This window comes from Lycium barbarum, chromosome 6 (assembly GCF_019175385.1).
Source record: "Lycium barbarum isolate Lr01 chromosome 6, ASM1917538v2, whole genome shotgun sequence".
Taxonomy (NCBI): domain Eukaryota; kingdom Viridiplantae; phylum Streptophyta; class Magnoliopsida; order Solanales; family Solanaceae; genus Lycium; species Lycium barbarum.
This window is the reverse complement of record NC_083342.1, coordinates 1,363,163-1,384,362: the sequence shown is the minus strand read 5'-3', so window position 1 is coordinate 1,384,362 and position 21,200 is coordinate 1,363,163. Positions and strand designations below refer to the sequence as shown.

At 33.8% G+C, this 21,200-nt stretch overlaps 1 protein-coding gene across 7 annotated transcripts; it reads right to left on the bottom strand.

Annotated features, from left to right (window-relative positions):
- Positions 1 to 6,247: 6,247 nt before the first annotated feature.
- Positions 6,248 to 19,753, bottom strand: LOC132600397 (receptor-like serine/threonine-protein kinase NCRK). 7 transcript variants are annotated; one of them, XM_060313531.1, is made up of 11 exons: positions 19,639 to 19,753; positions 12,546 to 12,588; positions 11,834 to 11,920; positions 11,456 to 11,566; positions 10,769 to 10,879; positions 10,295 to 10,567; positions 9,855 to 10,096; positions 9,456 to 9,752; positions 8,688 to 8,924; positions 8,258 to 8,485; positions 6,248 to 6,825 (listed from the first exon to the last, which is right to left on the bottom strand). In XM_060313531.1, exons 3-11 carry the CDS (start codon positions 11,901 to 11,903, stop codon positions 6,499 to 6,501), a joined length of 1,896 nt encoding a protein of 631 aa, XP_060169514.1. In that variant the 5' UTR covers positions 11,904 to 11,920; positions 12,546 to 12,588; positions 19,639 to 19,753; the 3' UTR covers positions 6,248 to 6,498. The 7 variants fall into 7 exon arrangements, with proteins under 7 accessions (XP_060169514.1, XP_060169515.1, XP_060169513.1 ...); XM_060313532.1 differs by lacking the exon at positions 19,639 to 19,753 and adding an exon at positions 14,407 to 14,544; XM_060313530.1 differs by lacking the exon at positions 19,639 to 19,753 and adding an exon at positions 13,331 to 14,316.
- Between the last annotated feature and the right edge of the window lie 1,447 nt (positions 19,754 to 21,200).

Here is a 21,200-nt window from a genome sequence, read left to right as displayed (position 1 = left end):
AAATTTCACATCCAATCAAATTACGCCATATAAAATGAAATTAAGTGTAGATCACTAATAGTTATAATGGGATTGATAAGATTGTACCAACCTTAACCAAAGCTCTAAAATTCGTATCTTAGGAATGAAATAAATCGCAATAAGGAGTACTCTCCCCCGCCTTCCCCCCCCCCCCCCTCGCCCCGCCCCCCTTTCTCTTCAATGAGCCACACATAATGCGAACCTATATTAAACGGGAGCTCAAAACAAATACCGAACATTAAATAGAAAATCAAAAAGAGATATGGATAAAGTTTAAATTGAAGTCGGCGTATAATATGATAGATCACTTAACAGAAGGTGACATTTGTATTAAATGAGCAGACCTATCAGTCATGTAATGTTGGTCTCCAATTCTTGCCGATTTAATTTGTGCCTTTGTAGAACCAACAATTATATACTTCCTACTGTATAATACTCCCTCCGTCGTAATTCATGTTTGTACCCAAAAAAATATCAAAATTTTCTATATATTTAGAAACAATTTAATTTTAAAATTTTCTTTTACCCTTAGTGAGATGATTTACATGTTTAAGACTTGTTTTAAATCGCACATTTCAAAAGTTTTACTATCTCCGTCCCAATTTAAATGTCTTACTTCTTACTTTCCTTTTTGGTATGTCCAAAAAAGAGTGTCTTTCTATGTTTAGTACGTTGACAATTCAAACATCCTACATGACAGTATCATAATATTAAAGGACATTTTAGTAATTATACACATCTTTAATTTAGGACCACAAGATTCAAAAGTCTCTTTTTATTTCTTAAACTTTGTGCTTAGTCAAACTAAGTCCTCGTTTGATTTCATTAAGATTAAGACATCTGAACCTGAATGCGCATCTGAATAATTAAGATGTTTTCTCTAGATCTGAACGATGATATTGCGGGTGGGTGGAGCTGGGCAAATTATCCATAAAAAATATTTCTTAATGATATTAAGACTTTGTTCAAATTCTGAATGATTAAGAAATTCTGACTAAATAAGTGTTTAGATCTTAATGTAAACAAATACACTTAATGATCTAATGTCTGAACCATCCAGATCTCTATTAAGTGCAAACAATTGAGGCCTAAGACACTTAATTGGGACGGAGGGAAGTCTTGCATGACGGTGGGGGTGTATTTGTAAATTCACACACACAGAACTGCCGGCTGAGAAATTTATGCAAGGTGTTGAGGGAATGGGTTGGGCCCGACATTGACAGCGAGATCTTTAACCAAAGCCCGGAAATATTGTATGGCCCACATGAAAATGCAAATGTTGGCATGGAGCCCATTGACGTTAGCTTAAAGAAGAAAATTTTCTAATAAACAATTTCCATAAAAACAGAATTCTAACCTTGTTTTTTCTCAAGTGGGAAATAGGAAACAATATTAAATTTTCTTTTGTTGTATTCGAGTTTATTAGACTTTAGAGATAGCTGGCTGGCAGGCACTCAGGCAGGTCGGTTGTTAATATGCGAGTTCTGTCTTACCTCGCAAACACTTCAACCCGCATCATCCCGTCCCATGTGGCAAAACTTTCTATTTTCAATCCGTCTCGCCTCGCTACGCTCTATTGGAAACAACCTTTCTGCCTATACAAAAGAAGAATAAGGTCCGCGCACACGCTATCTTTCCAAACTCCACTTGTGAAATTATACTGGATATGTTGTTGTTGCTGCTGCTCGCCTCACTACGCCCCACAAGCAATTTGTTTTTTCATTTTTATAAGTTCGTTCCTTTCTTAACATGTAATCCTAGTTTTGTATCTTTTTTTTTTTTTGTTTAACCACTTGGTACCTCGTTGGGGGCCGATTAATTTGAATTCGTCTGCGGATATAGCAACTACTTATTTAGGATTCAAACTCGAGATCTCTAATTACAGACAAAATATAGACTGTCGTCTAACGTTTGAATGACTTACAAATTTTAAACCGTGGTCTAAGTTTCTCATAAGATTTTCAGATTATTCAAATAAAATTTTAGACCGTGATCTAAAAGGTCCAGAAATTGCAAGAGAAAATCGATTTATTATATTAAAGCATGTGTCATCCGAATTTGCATCGTCTCGCTCCATTATCATCCCTATTTGAGTATGTAGAGCTTTTAATGACAACGGAATTATCAAAGTGTCGAATCAATTAATGCATGTGTTATTCGAATTTTATTTAAGATCTTTTAAATGTTAGAGAAGCAAGTAGGGTATAAACAACACCTGTTTATGTATGTTCAGTTAATGTAGAGAAGCAAGTAGAGTTAATATATGTTCCATTCTTATTTGTTTGAACGTAGTAACTCTTTGTCATGCTCAACAGGCTTTTACAACAAATATTAACTCTTTTTCTGGTCAACTTTTGTTTATGTTACTTAATCCATTTAGGATGCATGATTCATCTCCTTCTAATTAGTATTGTAATTCAAAAATCAAAAGTAAATAACTCATTTGGAAGTGACGGTGGTACCGTACATGATACGAGGTTGGAGCTATATACCTAACGTTTAAAGTACAGGGAATTTTTTTTTTATCCGTACCCGATATATATATCAAACAATAAATGCATGACGTGTATCATTGTGATTTAACTTGACCAACCAAAATTTGAATTTTTGGGAGAACAGTAAAACTACTCTAATACTTTTGAATAAGTGACAACATCTATCAAATATGATCTCACACCCATTTCTATGTTAGAAAAAGCATCAATCGTAGCGCCATTGCTTGCATAGAAAGAAAATAAACCAAAAACAAGATAAAATAAACTGGATAGTTTTTGCATGCATATATTATGAGTATTGTGCCCTATGATAGGTCTGCTTAATTTGAAGAAAAATTAGGGGGAATTTTTGGGCTTCTAGTGATAAGGAAAAGGAGTCCGGAGCCTAAAGGGTATAAAAATACACGGTATTTATCAAAAGGGGATGACCAAAAATTTATATACCAAAAGGGGTATATCGTGGGCTGATCCACGATATACCCCAAAAAAAAATTTCGCCTGTCAGAAACCAAATCAACGAAAAAAAATAAAAAATTTAATTGTATAACGTGGATCAGTCCACGTTATACAATTTATATTTTTTTCCCAGCCTTTTACAAAATAGGAATCCGGAACCAAAATGCCCGAAGTGTTTTTTCCATACTTTAACCAACGATTAGTCATGTGTCAAGACTCCGAAACGTCAATATTTTATCTAGAATCTGATATTTTTTTCTGCGTACAATAATGTAGGCCCAATACATCAAGGATACGTAGACGTTCGGATAGTCATTTTAAGGGTTGAAAAGGTGCCCGAAGTAAGTTTTGTTTGAAAAAACTTAGTGTTTTTTCCATACTTTGACCAACGATTAGTCGTGTGTCAAGACTCCGAAACGTCAATATTTTATATAGAACCTGATATTTGTTTCTGCGTACAATAATATAGGCTCAATACATCAAGAATACGTAGACGTTCGGATCGTCATTTTAGGGGTTGAAAGGTGCCCGAAGTAAGTTTTGTTCGAAAACTAGTTGTAAAGTGGTCAAACTTTAGATGGTCATAACTTTACGCTCGGACGTCCGTTTTACGCGTTTTTTTTTTAACTTGCGTATTTTTTCGAGATCTACGCGGACAAACAGCCATAAGGCAATTTGGCCGAGCCGATTTTTAAAAAAACACCTTTTATCCCATTCAATTTCAATTTTTCCCCAAATTGGCGTGAAATTTTCAGTTTTATTTACCTATAAGATGTCATACGCAATAGATTTCAACGTAAAAATTCCGGGGTAATGTAGCTGTGAATGTCAATTTCACTTCTGCGGTTTCAATTTTTTAAAATAAAGGTGACTAATTTTCTCGACATATAAAGTTGACTAAAATAACCTTACAGTCAAACACTAAGTTTTTTCAAACAAAACTTGTTTCGGGTTCAGGAGCGCGGACTACAACTAGAAGGAGGAATGAAATGGATACAGCTCCTGCTCGCATGGCTAGAAAGTGTAGTACGTGCAAGCAAACAGGTCATAAAAAGAATCGCTGCCCCGACAAAAATCAGTAGTTGTTGTTGCTTGTTGGTTTTTATGTTTTTTCTTAAGTTGTACGATCGTTGTTTCCTTATATAATCTTCCAAGAATATACAACATGTCTCGTGCCGTTTAATAGTTAGTATGTAATCTAACATTTACAACTCAGTTAATGTGTGACGTTTATTTAACTTATATTTTATTTTTTATTTCTGTTCGCATATATAACACAAATTTAATTATTGCATGTGTTAAAATATTTATTTGAGTTAATCACTGAAATTAACTATATGCTTTAAAAATTAAAAAAATCAATAATTTTTTTTTATTAAAAACACAGCCGAATATGATTTAAATAGAGGCAACGTCTTACCAAGTATTCGTAAAACGGGGAAAAAAATTAAATTGTATAACGTGGACTGATCCACGTTATACAATATATTTTGTATAATGTGGATCAGTCCACGTTTTACAAAATATATTTGTAAACGTGGACTGGTCCACGTTATACAAAATATATTGTATAACGTGGATCAGTCCATGTTATACAATTAATTATTATTTTTTTCGTTGATTTGGTTTCTGACAGGCGAAATTTTTTTTTGGGGTATATCGTGGATCAGCCCACGATATACCCCTTTTGGTATATAAATTTTTGGTCATCCCCTTTTGGTAAATACCGTGTATTTTTATACCCTTTAGGCTCCGGACTCTAAGGAAAAGACTGGTTTAGGTCACCATTTAGATTTTTTCTCTATTTTAAAAGTTGCGCAGATATAATCATTTGGAATTTACCCTTCCAGAAAATATTAGACTCGGATCTAATGTATGCTCATATATTTCTCAACCTTATAGACAAAACATTTGGCTATCGTCTAGCTTCTGCAGTAGTTTCCAAATTTTAGATCGTTGTCAAACGTTTTTCTCATTAGATTTTCAGTTTGCTCAAAAATGATCTTTAGACTGTGGTCTAAAGTTTCTCATAAGATTTTCAAATTGTTCAAAAGTAATCTTTAGACTATGGTCTAAAAGGTCCATAAATTATAAGAAAAATAAAGAATGTGTCATTTACTAAATAAAGACGGGCAATTCGCAGGAATGCCCCTATTCGGGTGGTCTTTAATTTTTCCCCCTCAAATTGATGGTCTTTAATTTTTTCCCCTCAAATTGATGGTCTTTAATTTTTGTCCTTCGCCTAGAATACCCTGAGGTTCTGGGTTCGAACCCCGGCCTAGTCATAAAAATAAAATAAAAAATCGCAAGACAAGACTTTGCAAAAAGTTTGCCTTATGCGGCAGACTTTGCCTTAAGACATAACTAGAAGTCTGCCGGAGACGACAGACTTTGCCTTATAAGGCAGATTTTTAATTATGCCTTAAGGCAAAATCTGCCGGTGACAGCAGATTTTTAGTTATGCCTAAGGCAAAGTCTGTCGCATAAGGCAGACTTTTTGCAGAGTCTTGCCTTGCGATTTTTTTATTTTTTTTGTTTTTTGATTGGGCGGGGATTCAAACCCAGAATCTCGAGGTATTTTCGACCATCTATTTAAGCGAAGGACAAAAATTAAAGACTAGTGACTTGAGGGACAAAAATTAAAGACCACCCCAAAAAAAAGACAATCCGCGCAAAAAAAATGATCTCATTTCTCAAACTTCCCCAAAGACTGTTGAGATTTTTAGTCAAGATGGTCAATAATGTCAAATTTTCCTTTAATCTTATGGCCCCTTTCAGCAACCGACTAATGACATGATTACTCTATTGATCACACTTGCATACATGATTACTCTATTAATCACACTTGCATACATGATTACTCTATTAGTTACACTTGCATACATGATTAGTCTATTAATTACACTTGCAGAGTATACGTCCATAATTTGTTGATTGCTCGTGTATGATAATAATCATGGAAATGTATGAAGTTCAAACACATTGAATTAAGCACTATTGCTATCATAAAAATCCCTATCTTAATTCAAGAACTAAAAGTTTCGTTCATATAATTAAACTTTCGTGAAAAATGTATTACCTGTGAAAATTACTTTCTTTGACCTCTGCTAATGTAAAGAAAATCAAAGATTGATTTTTTTTTCACTATGGCAAACTAAAGTTACTGTACTGGACAGTTCAACATTGATGGATCAATTGCAATTGTAAAATGAGTTCAAAGGTTTTACAAGTTCCAACTTGTTGCAATAAAGCATGTTTAAATTTGTATCTCTCTCTTCTTTTTTTTTTTTCTTTCTATACCTGCATATCTAACTAGGATCATTTACAAAAGAAAGAAGAGTAGGAAATTCCTCGTAAACTTGTTTACATCAACTGAAAAAATGAAATCAACTGCCTTGTATGTGTAATCATTTACCAACCCGTGATTCTCTAATTCTAAGACGTGAAAACATGAGTAAACAACCATCACTCCCTAACACCTTTTGATATGTCCTCAAGCAACCAAAGGTGAAAGAAATGAAATCAGCTATTTTCCTACAGCATCCATGTTGTTTCCTGGGGATCTAACAGTTGGCATATGAAATTTCTCAAACCGTGGTTCAGTTAAATCAACTGATTCATCATCATGTAAGCTCCAACTTTTGGAATTTGAGCTTGGGAGGAGCAGTTTCTCAACATATGCAGCTGGGATAACTTGTTCTCTCGCATCACTAATTTCGACACAATGACTGAACTCGCAATTTGGCAACGAGCAGTGAGCTGAGCGATTCTCAGATGTTATTTGCTTGATCTCCTCGACTTCAACAAAGCCAGAACTTTCTCCATAACTCTTGTTGTCATAACTGAATGATTCCTGTATAATGTACAGAGTTGTAGCAGGTCTCAGTGTGATCCAATATTTATTATATATCAAAATTCAAAACATCTACTGTATGGGATCTATTTGTTACTCTGGGGTGGGCGTTCGGTTCTTCGATTCGGCTATTTCGGTTTCGGTTTTTTGAAGGTGGACACCGAGTTCGGTTCTTTCGGTTTCGGTTTCGATTTTTTCAATTCGGTTTTTTTGATATGATATTAGAAGCGATTCCATTTACACTAATTCATATTCTCAAAAGCAATAAAACATAAAACTGATAAATTGAAATAAAAATCAAACAAATAGGATACACAAGAACAGAAAACCATAACCATGATATAGGATTACTAGGTGTTATATATATACCGTAAGAATAATTAAGAAAACACATAAAGGACATACATTAATTCTAAAGACACATCCTAGTCACCTTTCTTTGTTAAGGATATTTGATTTTCTCAATTAAAGTAGAAAATTAGGGATACAAAAGCAAAAGAGGGCTTGTTACAATTGGATTTTTTTTGGGCTTAAACTTAATGGGCCTGGACTATTTTAATTTTTTGGGCAATGTACTAAATTTCGGTGGGCATTCGGTTCTTCGGTTTGTTTTTATCAAACTTCGGTTCAGCTATTTCGGTTTCGATTTTTTGAAGGTGGACACCGAACGCCGAACCCAACTAGTTCGGTTCGGTTCTTTCGGTTTCGGTTTTTTGAAGTTCGGTTCGGTCCGATTTTTTGGTTTTTAGTATTTATGCCCAGCCCCTTACTTCTGCATAAAGTTGTCTCTACGTTTGTATGGATTACAACAAAAACTGGACTTGCAAGTAAACAACCATGTGATGCTCAAAGTGCCTAGCTAAAACAACCTATAATGACAAAGGAAATCAACCGCAGCAGAAAAGGAAATCTAGACTGGTGTCAAGTGTCACCTAAGTGATCTTCCTGGGGACAATAGTGTTCTCATTCCAAACTTTTTTTAATAACCGAGGAATCCTCGACGGCCAGTGGCACATGGTTTGAAACTCGGTGAATAATGGCCCCGCCCCTCTATCCTTTTCCACTAAAATACCAGATTATTGCCTATGGTGCGTTTGAACCTATGAAGCATTCCTAACATTTCATAAAGCATGATAATATTATAGCATTTTAACATCTCATGTGGAGCTTCAATTTTCATGTCCAGAAAGCATAATTTTCAGCTACATGTAGTTTCTTCTAAATCCAAACGTATATGTACATTGGATATAAGCACCTAATATTTTTACCCCTTTTAGAAATCTATAATATAGGTATACAAATAATTGGTAATGTTTATCTGTCTGTGAAATCAACACAGATCAATCAAACATCTATGCGAACATAAAATGGCAAATAAAAAGCATGTTAATTCCATTGGCAACAGAAAAGCAGAATAAGTTTGCTCAGATACCTTGAAGTCATCTCTTGAAAAGTGTTTCCTTTTAGATGTTTCGGGTGCAATAGTTGACAAGATTTGAACAACCTCACTCATAGTTGGCCGAGAATCTGGGTCCAATAGAAGACACTCCTTAGCCAAGTAAGCCATTACCTGCAATTCTTCCTCTTCAAATTCCCCTTTCAGATTTGGATCTGGCAATTCTGAGACTACACGTTTACTGTCTAGCAGACGAGGGGTGGCCTGTATTTAGATGAAAATTAGTAATCACCATTATCTTTTTGTTATTACGTGAGATTAAGGGTTGAGAGACGACGAAGCTTTGCAAAGGAATCTGAGAACATAAACTTTCCAATTCAATGCTCCTCTTCTTCCCATAAAAAATAAGTAGAAAGTCTAAGCAAAATGGAGAAAGGGGGAAAAATGTTTCATTAACTTTCCATACCCATATCACGAGGCTCTCTTCTGCTTTGTTGGCTGACTTATGGATTGGTTGCCGTCCAGTAATTAGTTCAAGGAGCACAACCCCAAAACTAAAAACATCCGACTTCAGAGAAGCTCTTCCAACAATTGCATATTCAGGTGCAAAATAGCCAAATGTCCCCTGCATCCGAGCAGGAGAATTGGAACAGCTAGGAATACCATCATTTTGGAGGTGCTTTGCCATGCCAAGATCAGTAATCTGCACACGTATATTCAGGTAGTCAAAGACAAAGTGGGATATTACATGAGGGAAGTAATAACGGAAAATGAGATGATTTGCAATTTGAAGTAGTTATTAAATCTGGCACTCATAAAAAGATTGTAGTCTAAACGGCGTTAAAGTGTGTGACCATCTCATCTAATGGGTGGCGGTGTAACTTGAACCCGAGACCTCTGCATGATCTGATGACCTAATGAGAAATGGATCTCGGGCGTAATTCAACCCTAAGATCAAGAAGTGAGGATTGCCTAAGATCATAAGGAGATAACAGCTCATTTCTTCCACCAATGTGAATCAGCATTGGAAGCAACCAATTATAATGGCTAAACAAAAGCACAATCAATTAAACTCAAATGCTGCATTCCAAAAAGAATTGAAGCTGACCATTTCCTCAGTATCTACTTGGTAAGTAGAAACTGTCTAGCATGTTGCCCACTTATTGTTCAACATACAAATTTTCCTATTTATTAAATTTTGGGGGATGCACCTCATTTAAGACTTTCTATTTACCTTTGCTGTATAGTTATCATCCAATAGAACATTAGTGGATTTAACATCTCGGTGTAAAATTCTTGGTGCAGCTGCTTCATGGAGATACTCCAAGCCACGTGCAGCTCCAAAAGCAACTGCGACCCGTGTGCTCCAATCCAGATGTCTCCCTGAAGCCCCATCCAGACAATCTCTCAGATTGCCATTTTCCATGAATTCGAAAACTAGCAGCCTCTCCGCATGTTTCCCATGGTGCTCAGAGCAGTAGCCAAGCAACAGAACAACATGACGATGATGAAGTCTTGATATGAGTTCTATCTGGAAAATCAAAAGAATATTTAAATAACCTTTTCATTATGTATCTAGATGTGTTAAGGCTCCCAACTAACATATAAAGTGAATGATACTTGTAGGTATTACCTCTGTCAAGAAAGCAGAGTCAGCGTCCCGCCCTGCCTGAGTTTTAATCCGCTTAATTGCCACAGTTTTTCCATCTTTGAAATAACCACGGTATACACGGCTGCTTGCTCCCGCCCCAATCAAATTAGAATCAGAGAACTTATTGGTTGCACTCTCTAAGTCAGCATAAGAAAATTGAATAATCGTTCCGTAAAACACTTCCTGTTTTCTTTTGAAAAAACTGGATGCTTTGGGAACACAACCTACAGGATAAAAATTTCAGAGAGAAGTTAAGCCAATTCTTGATATCAGGAAGCTAATACTACATAACAAAAGCCCTCTTAAGGATTCTAAGAGTAAATCCCTTGAAAATTAATCCTAAGCACAACGTAATAACATTAAAACATCTGTAATTTCAATTGAAGATCCTACTCAAATCATTTAAGGAAACCCAGGTTTACCTGCAACACAGTTGGAGGAACCTGTGTATCCTCCATGTTCTCCAATTGAAGTTCCTGGGCTTAGTATTAAGTTCGTAGCACTGTTGCAACTTGTTTCTTTGTCGGATGAAAATAGAGGTCGTTGAATAGAATATTTATCCTTTCTATAGGCATAGCACAACATCGAAGCAGCAACAAAACCAAGAGTTATGACGGTAGCACATAATAAGAGAATGACCAAAATAACTTTGCTGGATATCTTCTTCTTTGCAGACTGCATTTCAAGCTGAGTTCCTATCAGAAGCAAACACATAATTAATCAATTGTTTAAACCTGTTAGCTAAGCTGAATTCAATGGACGGCTTTAAACAGATTCACTATCAAGGACAAAGAATCAGCAAAAAATATTGGTCTGCAGTTTTTATAGCAACAGTTTATGCAATAAATCACTCATTTGATTGAATTGTTTCAGAGATCAGACATGTAGAAAAATACCATAACGACAATCACAGGCTGTAAAACAGCTGCTATCATTACGATCAGCAGCCACTCTAGGCAACCCATCAGCTGCACATATACATATCCATCTGTTCTTGCTTGATTTGTCTGCAAAAATGCATAAGACGAAATCAGTGCCGAGTTAACCTTTTTACATTGTATGATCCTGCATTTGACAAAATCAACATGTAAGAAAAAAAGAGTTAAGTCAAGTTTTCAAAAGAAAATCATACAACATACAGTTGAAGACTGTTGATTCTTAGAGGAGAGTTTATTCACAAAATCTGTTAGAAACAACTATTTAAACCAAAATCTCCTTGCATATTTGGAACTGAATTCTTCCGATCAAATTCGAAGTACCAATGCAGTTCTATCATATTTTAGAAGTTGCAGCTGGCAGTTAGTTTGGAAAGGAGAACAATTATCGAGAATACAACCACAGAACAAATAGCAAAGCATGTGTGAAGATCAGCATTACTGTTATATGAGCAGTAAGCTTCCTATACTATTCCTATCTTACGACACTGTTTACAACATCCAGAAGCAATTGGCTCCATCTCAGTTCATGAGGATGACATCACATGAAACTTGCTTCAAATAAGTATTACCAGTCCAAACAATACAGCAACTGTGACACAGCACTGCAGCAAAAAACTTTCAAAAACAGGAGAAAGGAAATCATACCAATAGTGCAATCACAGGATGAAGAACAGTTTACTGGAACAGCAAAACTCGGGTTGGCGTGACAGCTGCAGGTCCATTTACTTGTTACTGATGCATTACGCCCTTCTTCATCTGATAAAGAGATAGACAAAGTTTCAATTTTCTGCATGTACATTTAAAAGGGAATTTACATTGTTTCATTCTGTGAAACAAACTCTAATACAAATTTAGAGTGTCAATAATAGAACTCTAAACTCTTTACTGCTAAACCAATTGGATTCAGCTAGAAGTGAAGTACATATCCTGAAAAGGGAAAGGCTACTCTAATATGCAGTCTGTAGACTCTCAAAGAAGGAACTGGAAGGAGGCGATCGTAATGCTCCCAACAAAAATACTCACCGCCAACAATTTGCTGTATCCAGACCAAGCTAATGATGAAAGCAATTGCAGCTTCCTTTCCAACCCTCATTTCGTGTGGTTAAATCACTGAATTAAAATTCCAAGAATGAAAGATAAAAGAGGGGAAAAAGTGATAGAAGCCATGAACGTATTATAATTCAGAGTAAGGACCATTGAAGTATTACAACCAACTGTAAGACTGACAACAGCATAAGTAGAAGAATGAAATTCGCAAATGAAATAACAGAAGTGAGTTCTGGGAGAACCAACAACTACTTTTGAATGGAATAGAAAGTCTAAACCATTCCATCACAATATTTATTTAACATATAGTTGAATGTAAAAGATTAATTTGTCCCTTTGCAGACATCCGATAAAATTAAAAAAAAGATTAATTTAGAACGTGTAAAACTTAAATCTCGGTAAACTATATCTTTTTACTGATCCTTCAAACCATCAAGTCTTAGTGAGATGCTACGAACTAAGCAAAGGATATAGATCATACAAATTAAAAAAAAAAAAAAAATCCAAGTCTTCCATGTTAGTTGTGCATGTTCTTTGAGGTTCAAACCATCAAGTCTTGAGATGTTTGAAAGCATATTCTACCTACTAAGTAAACTTGAACTAATTCAACATAAATCCTCGAGAACGTTGTAAAAGCTGTTGGTAACAATTTAAATATTTCAAAATAATGAATAAAGAGATATCTTACCAAAGAGTAGTGCATTCATGAAAGCTTCATCTCAAGGACCATTCTGCAGGAAGGCAATGCCAAATCATTACATTGTATATCAATTACACAACATAAATCCAATTAAAATTATTATAAGTGCACCAAATGACATATATAATGTCATCCATAAATCAATATTCTGGTATAAAGAGAAAAGACAGGGGAATGAGAAGATTTCATATTATCCACAAATTGTCTTTCAGTGCAAGAGAAAAAGACAAAGAGAACAGCCTGGAAACAATTTTTAGATTTTTGCTCTCCAAGTTTTAAGCAAGTGGCGTTGTTCTATTGGTCTAACATGACAATTAGACTCAAATGGAGTAGGAACAAAAGCTGAAATTATACTAATCATAAATAATGGAGCAGGAAGAGTGTCATGGATGATTTGTACTATATGATAGTTAGGATTTAATAGACGGTAGGCCAACAAATGTAAGTAGGTTTGAACTTCAAATTATAACCCATTATAGAAACTTGTAAATTATCATCAATGAAGCCTGAATAGATAGTCTTCTGAGAGAAAGTGATGCTCAACTAACAGGTGTAAATACTGTGTTCAAAGAGCTTGCACGTGCAAACCATCTAACATTTTGACACTGCAGTTACATCAGACAATTAAGATGACACCAAGTCCTAACATTTGGCAGGAAAAATACAATTCCGTATGCACAAAGGTAGAAGCATAAGCCTAGACAATCTCAGTTAAGAACAAAAATCAATTCAACTTCCACCTAAGGCAGCAATCAGCAACATGTATATCCTACCAAGTTTCTTGAATTGTACACCAGCCACGTGCTCCGTATCAGATGAGTCAAATTTTGTGATCAAAGCAAGAATTTAGACCGAGAGAGCAAGAAAATCTTATCCTCACAACTTACTCACATTAGCTGAAAACTGCATTACACTCAAAGGGTATCACAGCTATGCTTATTCACCATATATGTTAGACCCATCACACATTAAGAATAGAAAGGCCAAAAAGATAACAAAAACCAGTCATCGGACAGCAGACACGTAAGACAAGTACATTTGGTTTTCTATAACATACATCCAAGAAAAAGAAAAACTCACTTTTAAAAGAAAAAGGTCCGTTAGATAGAAAAATATTAAATTATATAAAGCTAAAAACCAAACTCCATGAAAGCAACTCAATTTCAAATCAGAAAGAGACTTGTCAACAATCAAAGCAGTATAAAACTAACTAGTACTACAAATACATTGTTAATACAATAACAAACTAATTATTGAGTGTATCTAACCAGCTTCACAGGTCATTAATTTTGTACATTTCAACCATATATGTATACTAGAAATAGTAAAGCAACCCAATCTCAAATCAGAAAGAGACTTGTCTAACAATCAAAGCGGTATAATACTAACCAGTAACAAATACATTGTTAATATAGTAACAAACTAATTATTGGGTGTATCTTATCAGCTTCACAAGTCATTAATTTAATGAGTTAAGGGTCAAAAACACACCTCAAACATCACTTCTTATTTTTTTTTAATTTCCTCTAAGAGTTTTCTATCTAAAGTATTACAAACTAATTAACAAAACACACCTCAACATCAATTGTTCACTTTTTCTACCTCAAATATAGAAAGAGACGCGCTATTTGGGACAGATAAAACGAAAAAAATAAGACACTTAAATTGGACCGGATGAATGGAGTACATTTTAGACACAAATGGTATACTAGAAATAGTAATGTCTACCAATTTCTTGAAAAGTCCAATTATGGTATGCCGGACGAAAAAAATAAGACACTTAAATTGGACGAAATTGAGGGAGTACAATTTTAGACACAAATGGTATGCTAGAAATAGTAAAGTCTACCAATATTTGGGAAAGTCCAACCATGGTACATGTATACCAACGGTTAGAAAAGACTTTGCTTCCAAGGCATTTTATGGGGTTGATAGAAACTACTTAAAAAGCTGTTGTGGCCTGGCCTGCAACATCAACCAACAGCAGAGTTCTTTGTATTTGTATTACTCCATTGTGGACTTTCTTGATAGTGATGTTTCTTGAAAAACAAAGACGTGCATATAACAATTTTTTTATTCAAGGGAGACCCACAACATCAGTGTTTTGTCGGTAAAGGCTAAAGAGATATAGAAATTAGCAAAAAGTGACATTAATCTATGATGCCTTTCTTGTCCAGATTACCAATTTTTTGATTCTTAGAAGAGGGAAAAATTACAAATTTAGCTTTATTTTTTTTGAAGTTATTCTTTTTTTGGATTTTGAACTGATTTTGCTTTGCAAAAGCTGTGACACTTTATGCTTTCAGTTATCAGAGTGGTTAGACTGACTCCAAATCCTCAGTGCATTAAAAAAGCAAAAAAAAGTTTTAAATATTCAAATATTATACTTTAATAAATTTAATTACAATAAATTTTGCTCCAAACTTAATCAAATAAAAATTAAGAAGAAATAAGCATATAAAATTACAGACAAGAATTTTTTTTTTCTTTTTCATAAATAAGTGTTTATTTGGTCATGGATAGTTTTCACTTTTTCCGAAATATTATTCTGGTAAACTGTTTAGATATAGAATTGTTACGGTGATTTTGAAAAAACTCTAAAAAGCTGTTTTAACAATTTTTCACTTCAAATCACCCACAAAAATTAAAAACACCTCCAGTTTATATAATTGTCCAAACACAACTACAATTTCCAAATATCATTTTCAACTCGAAAACAATGCTTTTTTTCCAAATTTTACAATTCTTATGTCCAAACGCCCACGAAGAAAAATAAAACAAAATTTCACAATTCTTATGTCAATGACTTGAATTTATGCACTTTATTATAAACATGAACATTGGCTCCCTGAGTGATAAAGAATTGAATATTTACTAACAACATAATGATTTTTCATTTGATTTTTAAAATGCAGAGAGTGATACATTATATCAAAACTCAAAAGTCACGTATATTGTCAAAATAGCATTTAATTTGAGTAATTTGACATGCCTTTTAGATAGGTCCACAGTAAACAAACTCAAAATCTTCTATTTTCAAACACTCATTGAAAGTGAATATATATCACTAATTTAACATATCCATGATTAAATCTAAACACACCAATAATGCAACAAATATACAAAATTGTCATTATTTTTCTCCTTTATTCGTGTACCGACACAATTCAATCAATCACTGGAAACATAATCACTAGAAAATTCTAGTGTTAATGACACTTTTGGTTCTTTAATTATTGGTAAATTTTAATTTTAATCTTATGATATCTGACTAAACACATTTAACCTTCAACTAATTAAAATATACATTTTCTATCCCTCCCTCTATCCCGATTTATGTGATATTTTTCGTCTCCCGAGATTCAAACAGCATGAACTTTGACCGACATTATAAGATAGTACTCCCTCCGTCCCACAATAAGTGTCACCTTAGCCAAAACAATTTGTCCCATAATAAGTGTCACCTTAGGAAATTAATGCATATATTGACAAGTTTTTTCCAACTTTGCCTTTAGACAAAAAATGACAAATTTATGTATTCAAGACAAAAAGCATATAGAAACTTGGTATTATTGGAGTCTCAATGTCAAAAGGCTTACTTTTCATGCATTCTCTAATCAAAAGAGAAAAGTAATTTATTTTTATTATATAGGGGTAGTTTAGTATAATTTACATTGCATGATTGATTTCTTAATATGCGCGTTTTTGGCTAAAGTGACGCTTATTATGGGACGGAGGGAGTACTTTTTTCATTAAATTGATATGAGAGTACTTTTCGTGTAGTTTTCTAATATATAAATTTTAATCTTAAGTTAATCTAATCCCAGTTTATCTATAAAGTTTAATCAAATAAATTATCAAAAAGAGAAAAGTGTCACATAAATAGGTACGGAAAGTAGTTCTTACAAAAAAAGGACTAAAAACATACTCCGCCTGTCTCAATTTATGTGACACTTTTCGCTTCCAAACATCTAAACTGCATGAACTTTGACCAATATTTTAAGGTAGTATTTTTTTCATCAAATTGATATGATAGTACTTTTCATGTAGTTTTCAAATATATAAATTTGAATCTTAAAATATTAAGTTAATCTAATCCCAGTTTATCTTTAAAGTTTAATCAAATAAATTATCAAAAAGCAAAAAGTGTCACATAAATTGGTACGGAAAGTACTTCTTACATAAAAGGACTAAAAACATACTTCTTACATAAAAGGACTAAAAACATACTGTTGGAATTAAACCAAGATTACTAATCCAAAGTTGTTTAGGATTGGTATTTGGTATTTATTTAATTCATACTTAGTTATGATTTATTTGTCTAGTTCATATTGGAATGAATTTTCTAGTCCTAGTATATGTTGGTTTTCTAGTATTATAAATAGGGATGCTATGTCACATATTTTCATTGTAGTGAGATTCAACAGTTTTGAGTTATTAAGTAAAGTTTCCTACCTTCTCTCTCTAATTTAATAAATTTCTTCTATATAGTCATTGTTGAGTCTTTCGCTTGTGCTTATATTATTCCTTTGAGTATTTTTATTTCCTTCAAATTGGTATCAGAGCCTGTGTGAGACCCAATCAAAGCCTCGTGTGAGATCCGACATATAAAACAATATGAATATTCCATATTTACCAGATTGTCCCGTTTTTGTGTTTGATGGCAAAAATAATTTTGAGAGTTGGTATCAACAGATGAAGAATTTCTTCAATGTTGTTGGGCTATGGTCCATTATTGATGAAGGGTTCGTGGAAACCCCAAAAGACACAACATTGACTGGTGAAGCAGCTACACAAGTGGAGAAAAATATGCAATTGAATTATAAGGCATTCTACTACCTCAATAGCAAAGTTCAATTGCATGTATATAACAAATATTTGCATGCAAAACCAGCAAAAGAGGCTTGGACAATATTGGTGAAATCATATAGGCGTGCTGCAGATGTGAAGAGAGAGAAACTTCAAGAGTTTGGAGACAGTATAGGATGGCCCAGATGAAAACCAACAGAATCTATCAAAGGATTTTTTACAAGAATTATAAAAATAGTTAATGATATGGAAGCCAATGGAGAAATATTGGAAGAAGTTAAAGTTGTTGAAAAGATATTGCACTCTCTAAGATTAGAATTTCACATTAAGAAAACAGATATTGAGGCAACCTAAGATCTTAATACGTTGAGAGTTGATGATCTAGAAGATGAATTGGTGGCATATGAGATGTCATTGAATCGGCAAACACATGAGATAGTGGATGAGGCATTGCAAACAAAGGATGAACCAAAAGATACAGAAGAGTCATCGAATCTGGCAAAAATAAATGAAGAAGGCCAGAATTCAGAAATTATGAAGAAAAGAAGAGAAGGTAGAGGTAATTTTTGTTGTGGTATAGATGTCTTTGATTGCAACGCAGAATCCAATAATGTTCAAATTGATTTATCAATGATTTCTGGGATAGCTAAAAAGGATAATTTGATTGGGACTGATGCTCTTTCGGTAGAGGCTACTAGTGTTTTAAGTAATGAAATATGTAATAGACATGATTGGTCTATACAATGTGGGGCTATTGAAAAAGGAATAGAAGTACCCGCCATTATCACACAAGAAAAATTGTTTGAAGGTATTGAAGATGAATCTAGTGATGAAAGAAGCAAAAGAGTTCATCAAGAGCAAGTTTTTGATGATTTACCCAAAATTGAAGCAGAAAGAATTAAGGGTCCAGATCGACAATTGACGTGCATGATTCTGGATATTGAAAACACAATCAATTTTGAACCATTATATGAGATTGTATATTTTGAGGAGCTTGAAGAAAAATTATTTGTTGATGATACTGCTCTACCACCTATTGAAAGGTCAACTAGAGTCGGATGGGCACACAAGACCAAGTACAAATCAAGTGAAGAAGCAGATGATTTTAAATCAAGACGAGTTATTGAAGGATACAAAAAGAAGAACAAATATGCTCATGATATTTTGAAGACGGAGAAAGTCAAATTAACTTTGAATCTTGTTGAAGAGAAACTGAATCTGACTAAAGATGGCACTCGCAAGTTTGTTGATACTACATACTTCAGGAAATTGTTCGAGAGTCTGAAGTGGTTGACTTCTACAAGATATAATATTGTTAATGGCACGCTCAAGGTTGAAGATCTTGGTTTAAGGGAGGCTATGTTGGAATTAAACCAAGATTACTAATCCAAAGTTGTTTAGGATTGGTATTTGGTATTTATTTAATTCATACTTAGTTAGGATTTAATTGTCTAGTTCATATTGGAATGGGTTTTCTAGTCCTAGTATATGTTGGTTTTCTAGTATTATAAATAGGGATGTTGTGTCACATATTTTCATTGTAGTGAGATTCAATAGTTTTGAGTTATTAAGTAAAGTCTCCTACCTTCTCTCTAGTTTGATAAATTTCTTCTATATAGACATTGTTGAGTCTTCCGCTTGTGCTTATATTATTCCTTCGAGTATTTTTATTTCCTTCACATACTCCGACTGTCCCAATTTATGCGATACTTTTCGCTTTCCAACATCTAAATTGCATGAACTTTGATTAACATTTTAAGATAGCATTTTTTGATATGAAAGTACTTTTCACATAAGTTTCAAATATATAAATTTTAAGCTAAAAATATTGAGTTAATCTAATCCAGTTTATCTTTAAAATTTAATCAAATAAATTATCAAAAAACGTAAAGTGTCACATAAATTAGTATGAGAAGTACTTCTTACGTAAAAGGACTAATTAAAAAACGTACGATTCAACTAATTGAATATTAAATATGCTTCGTAAGATACTATATACCTATTATAATTTAAGGACCAAAAAAGCTAGTACTATACAAAATTCAAAGATCGCCGGCAGACCTATGAAATCCTCCGGCAACTGCTGACTTTGAACTCTAATGAAACGACACTAGTAGCAGCAGTAGTAACAGTAACAGTATAACTAATTTAATATATCCACATGATTAAATCTAAACATACCAATAATGCAACAAATATACAAAAATTGTCATTATTCAACGACACAGTTCAATCACTGGAAATGAATAAAATTCAAGTTTCAAAGGCATACCTATGAAACACTCCGTTGAACGGCGACTTTGAACTCTAACGAAACAATGCTAGTATGCCACGTGTCGTGCACAAAGTGAAAGCCACGGCGACTTTTTGAACTCTAATGAAACGACACTAGTAGTAGTAATGTAATTCTTTGTTAGCTTAACGACTGCACAGACTTCAATGAACGTTTTAATTCTTGTGTTCCCTTGAGATTGAAATTTTTTAGTATGTGCCTCACATGTCAAAGTCATATTTGTGTGAGGCACCTCTTTAGTTGACAAATGGATAAATTTGGGTCCCACTTCAAAAACTTCTCTCTTCTGCCAAACTCTCATATTACCTTCGTTTCTTTTTACTGGAGGGCGTTCAGTTTTTCGGTTCGGTTTGGCTATTTCGGGTTCGATTTTTTGAAGGTGGACACCGAACCAAACTAGTTCGGTTCGGTTCTTTCGGTTTTGGTTTTTTAAAGTTCAGTTCGGTTCGGTTTCGGTTTTTTTAATATAATATTAGAAGCGATTCCATTGACACTAATTCATATTCTCAAAAGCAATAAAACATAAAACTGATAAATTGAAATCAAAATCAAACAAACAGAATACACAAGAACAGAAAACTATAATCATGACATAGGATTACTAGGTGATACATACTGTAAGAATAATTAAGAAAACAATAAAGGACATACATTAATCCTAAAGAGACATCCTAGTTACCTTTCTTTGTTAAGGATATTTGATTTTTTCAATTGAAGTGAAAAATTAGGGATATAGATGTAAAAGAGGACTTATTACAATTGGGTTTTTTTTTCTTTAAACTTAATGAGCTTGGACTATTTTGATTTTTTTGGATAATGTATTAAATTTCGGTGCGCGTTCGGTTTTTCGGTTCGGTTTTATCAAATTTCGGTTCGGCTATTTCGATTTCGGTTTTTTTATGATGGACACCAAGTACCGAACCAAACTAGTTCGGTTCAGTTCGGTTTGTTGAAGTTTCGATTCGGTTCGATTTTTCGGTTTTCGATATTAATGCCTAGTCCTATTTCTTTTCCCATATAGAGGAGTTTGATAGAGGAGATAAAGAGGAGTTTGACAGAGGAGAGAACAAGTCTTAAAAAGTGGGACCCAAATTTGTCCATTTGTCACGTAAAGAGGTGCCTCACACAAGTATGACTTGACATGTGAGGCACATAGTAAAAATTTTCCTTGAGATTGATGAAATTGCACTAATTGTCCTTCAAATGCGCCGGTCTTCAATTTTTGCCCCTCAAATGTGATGGTTTTTCATTTTTATTCTTTAACAATCGAACTTATGTTCAGTGAGGCATAGTTCTTTTAAGGATAAAAATTGTGGGGGTATAACTTGTACTCTATGTCTCATTTTATATAATGGAGTTTGACTGGACACGAAATTTAAAATAAAAGAAGGTTTTTTAAATTTGTGATTTAAAACAAATCATAGAAATTTATGTGGTTAGAAATTAATCTAAAATTGAATTGTTACTAAATATATAAAGTTGTCATTCTTTTTTAGACTTAAATATATAAAGTTGTCATTCTTTTTTAGACTGATTAAAAA

Excerpts from the sequence above, each read along its gene's own strand:
- LOC132600397 (XM_060313531.1), bottom strand. The coding sequence starts at position 11,903 with ATGAGGGTTGGAAAGGAAGCTGCAATTGCTTTCATCATTAGCTTGGTC. Across the intron at positions 11,567-11,833 it reads GATACAGCAAATTGTTGGCG|ATGAAGAAGGGCGTAATGCA; the intron begins GTGAGTATTTTT and ends TCTCTTTATCAG. Across the intron at positions 8,925-9,455 it reads ATGATAACTATACAGCAAAG|ATTACTGATCTTGGCATGGC; the intron begins GTAAATAGAAAG and ends ATACGTGTGCAG.